The sequence below is a fragment of the Myripristis murdjan genome, chromosome 4 (genome assembly GCF_902150065.1).
Source record: "Myripristis murdjan chromosome 4, fMyrMur1.1, whole genome shotgun sequence".
In the NCBI taxonomy this organism is placed as follows: domain Eukaryota; kingdom Metazoa; phylum Chordata; class Actinopteri; order Holocentriformes; family Holocentridae; genus Myripristis; species Myripristis murdjan.
The window spans coordinates 12649307-12664947 of record NC_043983.1 but is presented as its reverse complement, the minus strand read 5'-3'; the positions used below and the strand labels follow the sequence as shown (position 1 = coordinate 12664947).

The 15641-nt window shown below is 41.5% G+C and overlaps 2 protein-coding genes across 6 annotated transcripts in view; both read left to right on the top strand.

The window, feature by feature from the left end:
- pip5k1ca (phosphatidylinositol-4-phosphate 5-kinase, type I, gamma a) overlaps positions 1 to 7700 on the top strand; it is a 49638-nt gene extending 41938 nt beyond the window's left edge. For 2 of the 5 annotated variants that reach the window (XM_030049275.1, XM_030049272.1), the window contains exons 17-19: positions 1883 to 1951; positions 3417 to 3506; positions 5371 to 7700. In XM_030049275.1, coding sequence (XP_029905135.1) covers positions 1883 to 1951; positions 3417 to 3506; positions 5371 to 5373 — 162 coding nt within the window. In that variant the 3' untranslated portion in view covers positions 5374 to 7700. The other 3 variants (XM_030049274.1, XM_030049273.1, XM_030049276.1) reach the window with 3 other exon arrangements.
- A 2930-nt stretch (positions 7701 to 10630) lies between these two features.
- On the top strand, positions 10631 to 14829 carry rab11ba (RAB11B, member RAS oncogene family, a). The gene is made up of 5 exons (XM_030049679.1): positions 10631 to 10773; positions 12265 to 12460; positions 12561 to 12754; positions 12877 to 12957; positions 13083 to 14829. Exons 1-5 carry the CDS (start codon positions 10734 to 10736, stop codon positions 13226 to 13228), a joined length of 657 nt encoding a protein of 218 aa, XP_029905539.1. The 5' UTR covers positions 10631 to 10733; the 3' UTR covers positions 13229 to 14829.
- The last annotated feature ends 812 nt before the right edge of the window (positions 14830 to 15641 follow it).

Below are 15641 nucleotides of genomic sequence, written 5' to 3'. Positions count from 1 at the left end.
GACGTACAGAACATTTTGATCATACAAATCTTCATCATATTTAAGTTATGATCAGAGTGTTTTGTGTGTCAAACTAAGTCAGACTTTATGCAAAAGCATGGTGCACAATCTTCTCGTTTTCAGTGTAGTCACACAGAAAAGACATTGTTCTGTCAGATATCTCATTTGTGACTCCTCTTCACTCTACTGATTGTAGCATTAAGAGCTTAAGTAGTTTCAGCATCAGTCACCAGACCTGTCTTGTAGCTATCACAGCGCTGGATCTCTCGGCATTGTGGAGCACAGTTTTTTCCCCAGACAAAGAATTCCCCGGAAAAAGTAATTATTGATTGCTTGTAGATGTAACATAAAACCTGTTTTGATCGTGGAGAAGAACAAGCTCAAATAGAGCAGATTATACCGGTATTGAGGGGAGAAAACAATTGCATATTGACGTCAGTTCTACTGTTTGAAGTTGTTTTTACATATTGATTGCAAAATTAATCAGATTCCAGTCAGTGACGTTTAAGATAAGCCTGATGGACTAGTCTTCTTGCTATAATTCTCTAGTGTTTGCTGCGGGGAACAACATATTTTGAGGTTGTTTCTTTTTGGTTTGGATTATGTTCTTTCTGCGAATGTACCGTGTTGCAATTTGCTGGGAAGAAGACAGAAATTCAGTTTTAGGCAGTCTCGGTGCGGTTATTTAGTGTATACCATAGTTAGAACACTGTTGTTTTCACATTCACTTTGAATGAACAATTTTAAACATGCCTGGTGTGAACGTGGCCCAAGGGTCATCTCTGCTCCACTTCTGTCTGCTCTCAGATGTGCTGTACATGAGGCAAGCACAGTCTGGAGGTTTTGCCTAAGAGTATGCAGTACAACTAAATAATTATAGAGATATATTTGGTAGAATTTCACTCCTGTAGTTACATTTTTATACAACAGACATATTCTTTCCTATAGGTCTCTGTGCATGCCTCAGTCGAACTGCTGAAGCATACAGTTTGGGTTTAAAAACCGTCTGTTTTCAAGTTGGAATTTATGCAGTATGAATAGGCAAAAGCAGGAGTAACTTTGGATTGTGAACCAGCCAAAAGCCAAAAGATGGCGGTGTGTGAGATACTGTATCACGTCGCTCCCCAGGGAAATAGCAGCATGTCATTAGGCTGTGAGACTGGAGTGATTGCTGAAGGCTCAGAGGGAGACGGGTGTGTGGCTCTCCTCACTTCACAAGTTCCTCTGAGTGGCTGCTGCCTGAATTATTCAGCCGCTATCAACAGCCACTACATTCACTTTTCATGATTTCTAGCGCTCTTCTCCTTCACCTCTGTCCTCTCCATCTGTTTTCCCCTCCCTCATCTGCTTTCACTCACCTTCAACTCTGTCTTCCTCTGCTCTCCTCTCATTCTACTCACTCTGCTGGCTCTTAAATCATTTGCACCTGCCCCCATTTCTCCAGTTGTGAATTTGCTTTCGTCCACTTCCTCCGTCTTCTCTCATTGCCTTTTCTATGCCCTCCATCTTTCTCTGTTTTTCTCTCTCCTGTGATTGATCTCTCGAGTCAAAATAAAAGATGGTGAGATTTTTTTTTTTTTTTTTTTTGTGGAGAAAGGAGGAAGAAGGGTGAACCGAAAGAGTGGCCACCAGACTTGTGAATCTATTTATCACCACTGACTCATCCACTGAATCCATTTTGGGGCCATAATAGCAGACTTCTGCCTTTTCACCTTTATGCACGTCCTTTGTGTTGCTCACCCTGTCATCTTATGTGTTTTTCTCTCCTCCATCCCTGTCTCTGTGTCTCATTGTTCTTACCTTTTTGTTTTCCACCTGCTTAATTCTTTTCTCTTCTCATGTGTCCATCCATTCTCCATCTTTCTCCACCTGCCGTCATCAGTTTCCAGATGGGAGAACCTGGGTGGTTTCTCCTGTCCGACGGAAGGGGAAATCTCAGTCTTATTGTCTAGTAAGTGCGCCCGGACTAGCTGTAGTAAATCCCCCGCTTTATTTAGATAGAAGTAGTTTTATAAATGCTCTCAGTTGTAGCAGCTAGTTTGATGTGTTCATAGTTTTGCTGCCAACCCCTTACCAGCTCGTGTCTGTCGCTGCCTTCATGGTACGTGTAGTGACTCCTAAGCTCATTTTCAAGCACAATATGATAGCAGTGTTCAGAGGAAACAGGATTTTCAGTCTGCAGTAGCTCGGCTGTGCCCCGTGATAACAGCCTGTGTAGGTTGTCATAATTGGTGTGATTTATTCACTACACCCTAAAGACTACAGGTCTTTGAGTGAGTGTGTTGAAAGACAAAAACATGTCTGCGCTCTGTCTACACTCCCAGCCTCCCACTCGTAAAAGGACCAAGTGTGGGAGGGTGGTTAACTAAAATGATATTCAGCTCCTTATTTGACAGCATCTGCCTTTTTTCCTTTTTTTTTTTTTTTTACGCTCGTATTCATCCCGCTCACACATTCTTTTCAATCTATATTTATGACCTCAGTCACTTGCGGCTTGCGTTGTCCCTTTTTCCACCTGAGTAGTTGCTGAGTGGATAGCACGTGTGTGTTTGTGTGTCTGCATCGTGTGTGACATAAACCCACAGCGCCTCCACCTCCATCATGATTGCCAGCACACCATGTTGCAGCTGCTTTGCTCTCTTAAAGGGCTGGTGCCACACCGAGGAGGAATTTACCGGGAGCTTGAAGAGAGCCTGGGCAACGCTGAGTTAAAACAGAATGCTGCCCCTTCTGCACATCCACGTAACGCAAGAGCACGTGCCCTTGCTGGAAAGGAAACTCATCCTGTTCTGGTGCTTTGCCTTGGTTGAGGATGCTCTCTGTGCCATTGACTCGGCTGGCAATCCTGGCTTTCTTCCCATACCCACTGCCATTGCAACCTCCTCCCCCTCCTCCTCCCTCTTCCCGCTCTTCCTCCTCCATGTTTGGCTGATGCATAGAGTCATCCCTCACTCTGTCCACTTTACTTTTCTTTCTAGGAGCTAGTCCAAATTGTGCAAGAACACTTAACGCATATGATTCATACAGACTTCACTCATCTCAGTATTTACTTGAATAACGGTAGTAAGTTCTGAGTGTTAAGAGCAGCAGTCTCTATAGTAATACAACTAGTTACATGGCAATATTTGTCTATCTAGACATGTAGTCGACTCTGCTTATGGCCAAAAGGACCCCACACATCAATTTTAACACTTTCGCATTCCTACAGTTAAGTGTTATGACAAATTCACACCTTCTAATGTGTCTCAGCAACATTTCCTCCTTTATGCATCTCTAATTTTTTCATTTCCTGTCTTCTCTTCTCTTCTCCTGTGCTCTGTGTGTGTCTCCTGCCTGCCCCTGCTGCTTCTCTCTATGCCACTGGTCTTTCCTCTGCCCCTCTGGCCCCCTCTGCTGTGATGGGTGTGTAAAAACAGCCTCCAGAGGACAGGACCTGGGTGTACTCTCCGCTTCACTATGGCTCAGAGTCTAAGGCCCTGCCGGATGGGGATGGGGAAAGTGAGACAGTAAGTGAGAAGACCAAAACATACGTCAGGAAGATTCCCTAGCTGAGGAATAAAGTCAGGCCCTGACCATGTTGTCCATTGTTTAGTGGCGATTCTTTATTAACGACAGCCTGGGTGGAAAGACTCATCTCTGACTGGACTTGGCTCTCCACTTTCTCCACTGAATAAGCTGAATTCTCTGTGACTACTCCATGAGTAAGCTTGGTCTGTGTCCAGGAACCCACCCATACACAGACATCATACTGTATATAAGTGGGTGGTTATGGTCACTGGCTGCCAGTATGACCATTTGGTCCATCACCAGCCGTCCTGCATCCCTCCAACAGCAAGATGCTCAATATTTACTACACCGCGTCCCGCTGTCTGCCTGCATGAGGCCATTCCACGTGTCCTCACCTCATGCATCATCAGACTCCCACGCGCACACTGCCAGAACCGCCCTTACATTCTCCTTGAGGATAAGTGATATTTTACACCTGGAGTCGATTCCCAATGTTTGCTGTGATTGGTTGCAAATGTGAATGACAGTTTATCTAGTAATGAATCCATTTAATATTCTAGGTAGGTAGTCTGTTGCTTTAGTGTTCTTCTTGTGAAAATAGATTTTGCTTTTTGCTCTCCAGTATATTTATCTGGAAATACCTTCTTTAAGCATTCCAGAGATGACAAACATGAAGGTTTGGAAAAAGCGTAGTTCCTAAAGGGCTTTTTGTTTTGTTGTGGTTAATATGAAACCATGAGTTAAAGAACCCTCTTATTTGTTAAAAATTTAAAAACCAGCAAATAATCATTTAAAAAAAAAAAAAAAACTAATGCAGTTCTCTAGAAGTTCCTTCTGTACTGATGTAAAGCATTTTAGAGTCTTAAACACTGGTTATTGCACCAAGGAGGGTTCTGCCTTGGTTTGATGCAAAACCTTTATTGCTGAGACTATGTGGGGACTTCCAGTGTTAAAATTCACACATCAAATGTTCTGCATGCACATTATCTGCTTTATCGAGCAGACTTGCACGTCATGCGCAGACATATTTGATATGGGGATCTCACTTCAGAAAGAGCTGTTGGCAAAGTGATAAGGGAGCTGCTTCCTCTGTTCAGTGAATCTGACAAATTAGACAATTAAAGGCATATTAATACACCTGTCTCTGCCACAGCTTTTACATAAGGCTGGTATCCAGCCGGTTGTGGCTTGGTAAACCGGTGCAATAAGACAACACATTTCTCACCAGACTATACCCATTTGTACAAGATGTCATTGACCATTGATTTTTCCTTTTTTTTTTTTTTTTTTTTTTTTTTAACTCATTTGTTATCCACCTCCTCAAAGATACAGCCTCACAACATTACCTGATCCAAAATCTTCCACTGAATTTACACCATCTTGTCAGTGATTCCTATAAGACAGCAGTGTGTTGGTGCTTCCTCTCACACTCTCATATGAAAACAGCAGATCACACCAATCAGTATGCCACAGAGCGCTGGGAACACAAGCTGCCAGCTGCATCAGAGCCTTTCACTCTATTATCACTCACGGATGTGACATACATGAAAGCATTGTCACATCGTCTTCCTCCTGATCCTCAGGTACTCTGTGTTATCTCTTGTGCTCATGTGACGTCTGCTCACCTTTTCTTATTTTCTCGCTCATTTTTACAAATATACTCCGTTTATTGTTTGTTCCTTTGCTTATTGTAATGTTCCTTCCTTGCCCAAAGAGCGTCTGATAGGCCAGATCAGTGTATTCACTTTCATTAGCCTACAATGCATGAAAGGACAGACTTTGCATGTCATCCTGAGGAGACTCGGTGCTGTGTGCGCTCCCTCTCACACTCTCTCTCTCTCTCCCTGTCTGTGTTTTTAACAGTAAACCTTGGTGTGTGGCAGAGAGGGAACGCCCCAGTGAAGAGGACTCAGCGGTCTGACGCACACACCTCAGCGGTGGCAGCAGGATCCCGGTCCAAACCTGGATTTTAAACATAAATACCAACAAAACTGAACAAACCGAGGAACAAAAGTGACTGGCTACCAGAAGGAGAAAAAAAAATCCTCTCAGTGATGACATCACTGATATCCAACCATCCCCACCTTTCACCCTTGACAAACAAACAGGAAAAAAGCGATACAGGAGCCACTTGTATGTTTGCCACCCATATGAGGCTGTATGTTTGCCCAGTCAAAACAAAACATCTAGACATCTCTGCCACTGTCACATTTACATTACATTTACTGAATACATACAGCAATTGAAAGGTTTTTTTTTTTTAGTTCATATTTATTTATATCAAATCATTTTCTTTGTGTTCATTTGTTTTTACAATTTTTGTATTCAGGCACTTTTTTCCCAGCCATTTTACTACTGTGAACGCCTATTTATTTTGTTTGTTTGTTTGTCTTCACTATCAACGGTACTTTGTTACCAAGAAAGAGCTCCTCTCTTTTATGCTGAAACATTTTTTCTGATGTGAATCAGAAGATCTTTTCATTTGTGTTTTCATCGTTTACCTGCAGTTGATGGCTTGTTAAATACTATCCTTAATAATTTAGCATTTTTTGTTTTGAAGTGTTTATCTTGTAAATTCAGTGTTACCACGTTTTTTTTTTTCCACCACGCCCTCATGAAAATGCCCGAGGCCTGTCGTCTCTTGCCTTCTAAACAGACGGCATCAATCGCAACACTAGACAGTAGACATTGTCGATTATTAGAGCAATCTTCACATCATTACAATGTCTTCCAATGTTGACCTGCTTTTGGACAGATGCACAGAAATAATTTTTTAAAGAATATAAATACACAGAGGTTTTTTTGTGGAATAACATCAACATATCAGTAATATTTGCTACATCTGGCTGCCCTCGCCTCCTCACTCGCAGGAACTCACTGACTGGACAAAACGTTTGTAGATTTAGAGCATCAGTCGTAGTATTTGCAGTCGATATCGTACCTATTCCAGTATCTTTGGATGGACACAGTGCTTTGCAGTGTTGACTTGGTGAGACGGTTTATAAGTGGATTGAATGTTGTTTGCACATAAGAAGAGAAACCTGAAAATGAACTAGTGATAGAGGCCAAATAACACACATTGTCACATTCTCCAAAAGTCATACTTTGTGTTGTGTTTTTTTTTTGTTTTTTTTTTTAATATGGAAATTCTCCTCTCACAGGCTGATTTTTTTTTTTTTTTTTAGACAGCACTTTATTTTAGGATTATAGAGTGTGTAAAGGTGAAGTCGATCACAATCATCATAGGATTAGTGTTTACTGTAGTATCTCTGTGGCTGACTTGGTAGGACTCTCAACTAAGACATACGTTAAGGTTTGACAAACTGACTTTATTTCTCCTGTTTTTTTTTCTTTCTTCTGTTTCACCACAAGTAGCAGGTTGCTTCAGTTGGTTGCTATGTTTGTATGTTTGTGTGTGTACGGCCATGGGAAACACATCAGTGTCAGACATTGTAAAATAGAGATCATTTCATCCTCATGATGTGCAGTGGCCAGTTGTAATCAGTTTGCTGTCGTTCATCACCCGGAGACCATAGCAGCAATATTTTGTACAGTCTTAGCTTTTAAGTTCATTTTAATTGCCTTATTGGGAAAATTTTAAAGGTAGGCCTATGATTTATATTTTTTTTCACTCGTGCTGTTGTATTTATTTTTTCTTTCCAATAGTCGTGCTCCTGAGAATGTGTACATAGAATTATAAATACATATATAAAGATATATAAATATATTTTCCATTTGAATTGGAGAATATTATTTTTATTTGGTTTTATTTTTTGCTGCTGGGCAAGAAATGATTGCGATCTACATAATTTACTGTACCATATCCTTCAGCGTGTTTATTGAGATGCAGCTATATTTATGGTCTGTAAATCGCAGCTGTTTCTTTGTAAGATATCCGAAACTGAAAGATTTGTCGATTTTACTGTACATGCAAATCAGTAGGGGTTCTTCCGACTGTTCAGCTGTGTTGTGTACGTGTTTTCAAATCGCCGTGTGCCCTCATCCTATAGGGAGAGTCCTTTACAGAGACATAGCATGATTTAAAAATGAATATGCATATCAGAAATGTGTATTTATGTATATCTGTGTATATTCATCTATTTATACATGGAGATAAATAGATGGCCGTGTGTGTGTGTGTGTTTGGACTCGATCAGAATGAATACAAAATAAAGCAGTTCTATGTCTATGAATTGTTGTCCATGCAGATGTTGTGGTGTGATATTTTTATTCATCCCTTTTGGGGAAATGGTCTACCTTTTGCACCAGGATGGCCCAATTAGTTGAAAGAATGACTTATGAGGAAAAACTAAACGCTGCCTTTAAGTGCTCCTTGTAAATTCTTATCAGTGGATTGAAAATTGTACATTGGTAAAATTCGCTGAAGTGCTTCTGCTTGAAAAAAAAAAAAAATAACACAGCAGACAAAGTAACAAAGGTGGCATTTTACTAAATGTCACCCCCAAGTCAGAGCAAATGCCGGAGTGCTGCATTTGTGTCTCCTAGTAAGAGACCCCAAGCAAGTGCTGGGACATCTAAGTCAAATGTTTTTTGATGATTATTATGATTTTCCACCATCTTCCAGAAACTGAAAGTCTTTTATTCACCCAATTGTATGATGAAATAGACTTCACTGATAAAGTCGACAGTGAAACTAGAGAGCTTCCTTGATCTTCATTTACTGCCCATTTTTATTTCATGCTACTTTACACTTCATGTGTGTTGATGTGATTAGGTTTTTGTTTTTTGTTTTTTTAATGAAAAGGTTGCATTTATATCCTCAGCCTATGTTGGGGGAAATACATCAGTGAATAATCCAAGTCATGCTGAGCTACAATGATATGAGGGAAACTGACCAGCAGACCAAACATGAAGTCCTGCTTGTCCCATCACTGCAGGGGCTCCTGTTTAAGTTTCAACCAAAATATGGTTGGTATGACGTCTTACCACAAAGGCTGCACTTATAGAGGATCTCAGACATTTTTTCTCTGCATATACGAGGTCATTATGTAGATGTGGAGCTTTATAGCCGAGCCCATCATTTGATCGTTTCCAAAGATACCAAACATGTCCTGCTGAATGTCAGAGGCAGCTGAAGGAGAGACACTCTGACACAAAGGCTGAATGCTGCAGAGGACAAGGTGTCATCACCGTGGGCGATTCTGAGCACTTTAGAAGAGAGAGAGAGTCATTTTCCTTTAACAAAACTACAAGATACCCAAGAAAAAAGCCTGTAGTCTGCAGCAGCGAGTCATCTCTGCCAAAAAAAAAGGAGCAGAGGACACCAAATTCTCCCCAGATCTGAGCAGCAGAAAGCCAAAGCAGTTGAGGATGGGCTCCTGTGTGTGGAAGAGGATTAGCAGGTCCCTCAGGATGCCCAGGTGGTCAGAGAGAGTTACATCCACACAGCTACAGCTCGACATCAGACTCTGGAGCCATACAAGACTCATTGACTCAGTGGACAAGCGTCACAGCAGAATAAAGAGCCTGGAGAATAACCTGAAGAGTGGCAGGGAGAAGTTGCAAAATTTTACAGAATATTGTGAGCAAGACGAAATCCAGTCACGCCAAACAGATGGGTCATCTAAGACACAAGTGATACAAGGCCAGCGTGAAAAAGAGCTAAAACTGAGCAGTTACACCTTTGTAAAGTCAATATGTCTTAATCTCACCGTTACATGGAGGAATAACAGCCTCATCCAGGTCTCTGAAATAGTGCAATAGTCACCATGGAGATGAAAAACTACTTTTAGCTATTTTGCATATTTTTTCCTTGCACTCTCAGTAAGTCCTGAAAACCACATGGAGCTGCAAATAAGGGCAAAGAGAGAACCTGAGACAACTACGGTGCAGGAGAAAGAGCTGCAAGAATCTCAGGCAAATTGTTGCATGACCACAACAGTCAAAGCAAACTAATATTCACAGTGTTGACCCCTCTGACCAGCTTTATCTCTCATGGCTTCTTTTTCAGGCAGAAACTGAGTTGTCAAACATGGAAAACAAACAGATGGAGGAGATCTGAGAGTGAGGTGGAGATGTTGCAGCGCCATCTACAGGCAGAGCAGCTGAAGAGCAGCCAAGGCTGTGTACTGGGAGCTTTTCTTCAGTGAAAAGTAAATTTATTAGTCTTTATGGGTAATGACATGCATCTGACAGTATCAGGCAAATCAGAATGGGCAATAATGAAATCTAAATTGTGGTTATGTAATACTTTGGGTGGGGACAATGTACAGAATGTGTGACTGCACTGGGGACGTTGGTAGCCTCACTGCTTTAGAGGCATTTCAAGTTAACCTGAACCCTAACCATATGTTCCCTGTATTGGATACTGAATGCATGCCACATCCGGCAGCAGACCAGAGGAAGCTGAATCACTTCCAGTCGAGTGAGATGACTGGAACCTGTCAGTCTGCAAAAGACAGCAGAGTCCACTGGAATGCAAAACAACAATGGCACATTATGGAGATACTAACCTGCTTAATTAACAGTAGGATGGGCTGCATAGTGAAGGGCAATCAGAGGCAATCAGCCTACTGTCTGCCATGTTTTGTGTATTTATTTTCACATAGGTTCTTTTAAAAAATGTACATCACTTAAATGGCAAATCATGCACCATCTTGTCTGTGATATATATTTTCTGGGTATAATGTAAAGTTAAAGAAGACCTTCTCTGGACTGAAATTATTTTATTTGGGTTTTCTGCAGTGGATTTCCAGTGGGATATCAAGGGCCACCGTAGGAGCTTTAATGTTCAAGAAACAATTTGTTGACTTGAACAATTGAATAAATAATAGTGTTTTAATAAATAGTTGGTTTTCTTTTCTAATATGCTCTCCTTTCCGAAAACATAGTTAAACAGCGCCCATATTCGCAGGTCAAGTCATTAGGATGTTTCAGAAGCCTCAAAAAGATAGCGTGTATCATAAAGTTAGGGCGACAAAATGTTTAATAGTTTCCATACGCAAAGTGGGAGGTGCACGGTTCTCGGCCAAAGCACGATGATTGGGCAGAGCTATATCGCGAAGCATACGATTCGTCAACATATGTGTCAATCAATGAGTAGACGTTTCCGATTGGTTGAAGCAGCTGCCCGTCATATCATGTGCCCGTTCCCTTCCTTTAACGCCACTCGTCGCCGGTGGCCGCAGACAGGGACAGGGAGAGGGGAGGAGAGGGCTGCCGTTTGTTGGAAACTTTCTTTGAAAGTAGAAAAATAGTGCTCTAAAATGGGAACCCGGGATGATGAGTACGATTATTTGTTCAAAGGTAAGGCCTTAGTTAAATGTGGAGGAGTGACAGGTTGTTTTTGCTGTAGATAAAGTTCGCTGACACAGAGGGAGGAAGTCAGCGAGGCTAATGCTAGCTCCGCTGCTAGCTGCCGTTATCGATAACATGATACCTGCCCGGCTAGCCAAACCCCAGATGTAACGTTAATGAGTAACTCTGCTGTAGTCTACGTAATGCTGCGCCCACCCTGCTTCTGTAGCTTAGACTTTAAACCAGGGGATTGTACCATTACTTTACAAGCTAGCCGAACAGATAGGCTAGTTATGCTGTTTGGTGAAGAGTAAGCAGCTAACAAACTAGCAGCCTGGCTTCGTGAAAACATGAGAGGAGCTAACGTTAGCTGATGTTGACTTTACGAGCCGCTGCCCTGACGGGGTAGTTGATAAAGAGGTGCAAATCATGTCCGGCTCGCTGTCATGGCTGTTTCCATGGGATAACATTAAGTTAGCTCTTTGACAACTTCTTGCAGCGAACTTGTTGAGACATTTTTAACCTTACGATCTGTTTGCCGCTGCTAACCCTCCTGTGATCTTTGGTGTCAATTTGACTCCATTCAGTGCCTCTAAATAAATGACTAACATCATTTTTGCGTCATATATAATGGCTTTATCTAATTTAATCGCGATAAGTGGATAAACATGAAATTAACATGGTATGTTTTCAATGTCATGCACACGATTTGTACGCATTTGGTGTTTCTTTAGTGTTTAATTTGACCCCAGGCTGTTTCAGTTGCATAAAATATGTAAGAAATGGCAACATTTTACACACACATTTGTTTTAGTGGTTATGGATGATAGTGAGGAACTATAACATGCCACTGATAATCCTCAAAAAAAACTTCCCTCTGCTTTAAGGCCCTAACCTCCATAACCACAGCTGTAGTTGTGTGAGAACCACTTATAGTTAATGTGATACTAAGATGACTCTACAATAACTCTGATGTATAAGGAGGTGTGAGTGGGGAAGTTATGTTTATGCTTTAAGTTTTATTTAAAGGGCTCTTTAGGTAGTCGACAAGACACATAAACTTGGGTATCAGTTTTTATTACAATCAGTTTCTGGAGGTTTTAATCACCGGGGTCAAACTGACCTCAATTGATAAAAAATGTCAGTAAATCTGAAGGTAACAGGAGAGTTAAGACAACGACTCCAACCCTAACTATAACATTAGTTACAGCGTGAGATTCTAATAAAAGGAAAGAAAAGGGAGATTTGTTCTTCTTATCTTTATTTTCCACACAAGACTGTTGTTGTTTTTGCTGTGTCTTCCTGCAAAGGTTAGGTAGGAAATGGCTGTTCAAATTCTCCAATAGCTGGACTGATCTCTTTCACTGGCTCACCTTGTTTGTACAGTGCAAATGCTGATTGGCTGGGCAGCAATCCAAAATTAACATTGATTCACTCATTTTATACAGCTTTTCCAGGATAAATGTGTCTTTTGTTGTAATATGTGTGTTTTGGTTCTAGTTGTCCTAATAGGAGACTCCGGAGTGGGGAAGAGTAACCTGCTGTCCCGTTTCACAAGGAATGAGTTCAACCTGGAGAGCAAGAGCACCATCGGGGTGGAGTTCGCCACCCGCAGCATCCAGGTGGATGGCAAGACGATAAAGGCTCAGATCTGGGACACGGCTGGACAGGAGCGCTACAGAGCCATCACCTCAGCGTGAGCTTGTTATTTTGTGTTAGCGTGTCAGGCAGTGTGTGTTCATGTCATTATTGTGTTGGATAGAGACAGGGGATGATGATGGCTCTGCTGTCACCAGGTATTACCGGGGCGCTGTTGGGGCCCTCCTAGTTTATGACATTGCCAAGCACCTGACGTACGAGAACGTGGAGCGCTGGCTGAAGGAGCTGAGGGACCACGCCGACAACAACATCGTCATCATGCTGGTTGGCAACAAGAGCGACCTCCGCCACCTCAGAGCCGTGCCCACTGACGAGGCTCGAGCCTTTGCAGGTACTCCACCGTCTGCTGCCATGGGGGGGCAGTTAAAATAAAGAGATGTTTGATTTAGCCATGTTTTTAAATTGCTTAAAAGCAAAAAAAAATGCAACTTCTGTCTCTTTTCTCTTCCTCAGAAAAGAACACTCTCTCATTTATTGAAACATCAGCCTTGGACTCCACAAATGTAGAAGAAGCCTTTAAGAACATTCTGACAGGTAGGAAGAGGAAAACTGGTGACAGATACTGCACTATATACTAGGCCCGGACAATATGGACAAAATCAAATGTAAGTCTGCGCTACATTACAATTCAACTTATCTATCATACTTTTCTCCTGCAGAAATCTACCGCATTGTATCACAGAAGCAGATAGCTGACAGATCTGCACATGACGAGTCTCCAGGCAACAATGTAGTGGACATCAGCGTCCCCCCGACCTCCGACGGGCTGAAGGGCAACAAACTCCAGTGCTGCCAAAGCCTGTGACACTCATCTTTGCGCTCCCCGTCTTACTCCTCCCAGTCTCCCCTCCCTTCATCTCTGCTTTACTCCAAGTGTCATGTTGCTGTTGTCTTTATACCTCCACGTGTTTAGAAGTCTCTCAGTTGCCAGGACTTTTCTAGTCAACATTCCTTTTTGTTTTCTGCCTTTCTTGTTTGTTTGTTTGTTTGTTTGTTTGTTTGTTTGTTTCAGTTGTCTTCCAATCCCAGAAGAGCCTGTTTCTATGTAACTTTTCTATGCAGCCTCGTGATGACATGGAGAGGAAGAAAGAGCTCAACTATTATGGGGCTGATCTCTGAGCTATAGTCAACCTTGTTTTCTTTTTAACTGACTAGCCTATATGGCCTTGATCATGTGACCCACTCCCGCTGAAGGAGTGGTGAGGGATCAGTAGGGCTGTGTGTCATTGCTCTAAGTTGTTTCCATTCGCCTCCTTTTCTCCACCTGCACTGATGCTGACTTGTTGACACTCTGTCAAGGGGGAGTCCTAATTTGATTTCTGGCTAATCTAATTCTCACGCTGTGTGAGACCAGTGAAGAAGAGGAGACACGGGAAGGAGGTAGCTTCGGAGTATTGATGTGCACCCTTAGTCTAGAAGTTCCGGTTGCCTCTTAAATGATCCTTTCTGAGCCCTGTGCCCGGTGTGGCATGAAACGAGCATGAGCCAGGGACCTGACCGATAGAAACTTTCTAACTTTATATGAAAAAGTGTGAAACAGTTTCTGTTGATTTATTTTAATCTATGTTAATCGTAGTGCATAAAGATACCAAAGGAGATAAAAATGCAATCATTGTCAGTGCTCAGCTATCTCACTGAAGTTGTTCCAGGCTGCTCACCTTGCCTGACAAACCATCACAGTTACTTGGAAAAATGCATCACACCATATAGCAAGGTTATGATTAATTTGTTAAATTGTGATGTGATAAGCAATTATGTCAGCCTGCAACAAGCTCTAGTTCCTCTTGTGTTGGCTCAGGCCATGACCTCTTTAGGATTTTTTTTTTTTTTTTTTTTTTTTTTTTGGAAAGAAAACCTATGTAATTTTTTGCACTTATGTCCATTAATTTCAACAGAGCATATCACCGCACTGTTTTAGCAAGTCACTCTGTATCATTAATACCTAACAGTTTGTGGTTGGTTGTGAAGGCAAGGGTGTTTGTTTGGAAATTCCCTGTTGGCTGCTGTTAAACGGTTTTCTTAGTTTCTCTCACTGTCATTTGTATCTAATAGTTGCAAGGGGAATGAATGGATATGGGTATTTACAAGAGAAGAGCATTTCCAATGCAAAACTGGAACAATGAAAATATGCTTTACCTAACACTTTGAGAAACCCAGCCACATAAACAGCTGTTGGTTCAGCTATTGGATTGAGGAGCAGAAAAAAAAAAAAAACAGTTTATGGTTTGGCTGAAATGCCTTGTGTGTCTTGTGTGGTAAAAATGCCTTTTTTTCTGTGTGATTCATACTATACCTAATGTTTTGTGACATTTCCTGTTTGTTCAAAAATACATAACTAAAATCCGTTTTGCTGCCTTTACGTCACATACAGAAATACCTAATCATAAATAAACCTAATCCACATGGTCGGTTGGAAAACAGATTTATTTTTAGGAGTCCTGCTGTCCCATTCTGCTCATAAGATGATGCTGTATCCTCTGCTGTAGTTTAACAGTCTGATGTGTGTGACAGCCAGTGGCCTGTCGCTGTAGTTTGTTCTCACAGCTACCACCACCAGATGACATGCTGCTCTTGAAAACCTGTAGCATGATTCAGTTTGAGAGAATTTAAAATCACACCAGCATGCTTGTTCCTTGGATGATGATCAATTCAGCATTGGAAACTCCAGTCTCAATAAGAATACTCTGATCTAATTGCTCCAACATCATCGAATTTTTTGAAAGTGAATGCGGTTTGTTTTTCTCTTGATTTTTTTTTTTTTTTTTTTAAATGCAAGTAAAAAAAATCTATCAATTTCACATTTAAAACCGCAAGTGTCACATATCACTTGCTAATTTCTAAATGGTCATAGTATTTCTTTGCAGGTTAGTCGACCTACACGACTATTACCGATTAATCGGTTAGCCACACCAACATACTGAAAGAATATCCACTTTTTTTTTTTTAACGTGCAATCGCCTGTAAGTTTCGACCTGCACTGCTCATGTATGAGTAATAAAATGTCATAACTGCGTGGTCAAACACCGTGTTTCATTACTCAGTTTTTATGAGAAGTTTAATTTTATTGTAATTATGAGTGGGCTGGCTGTGTTGCGTATGTGATATTTTAGGTCAGTTCCCGATTTATGGCCATCGATATTAGTCACAATTACATTTGAACTCGTCGGGGTTTTATTTTCCACTCGTCTGGCCCCTGCCCACGGCCCATCATGACCCCC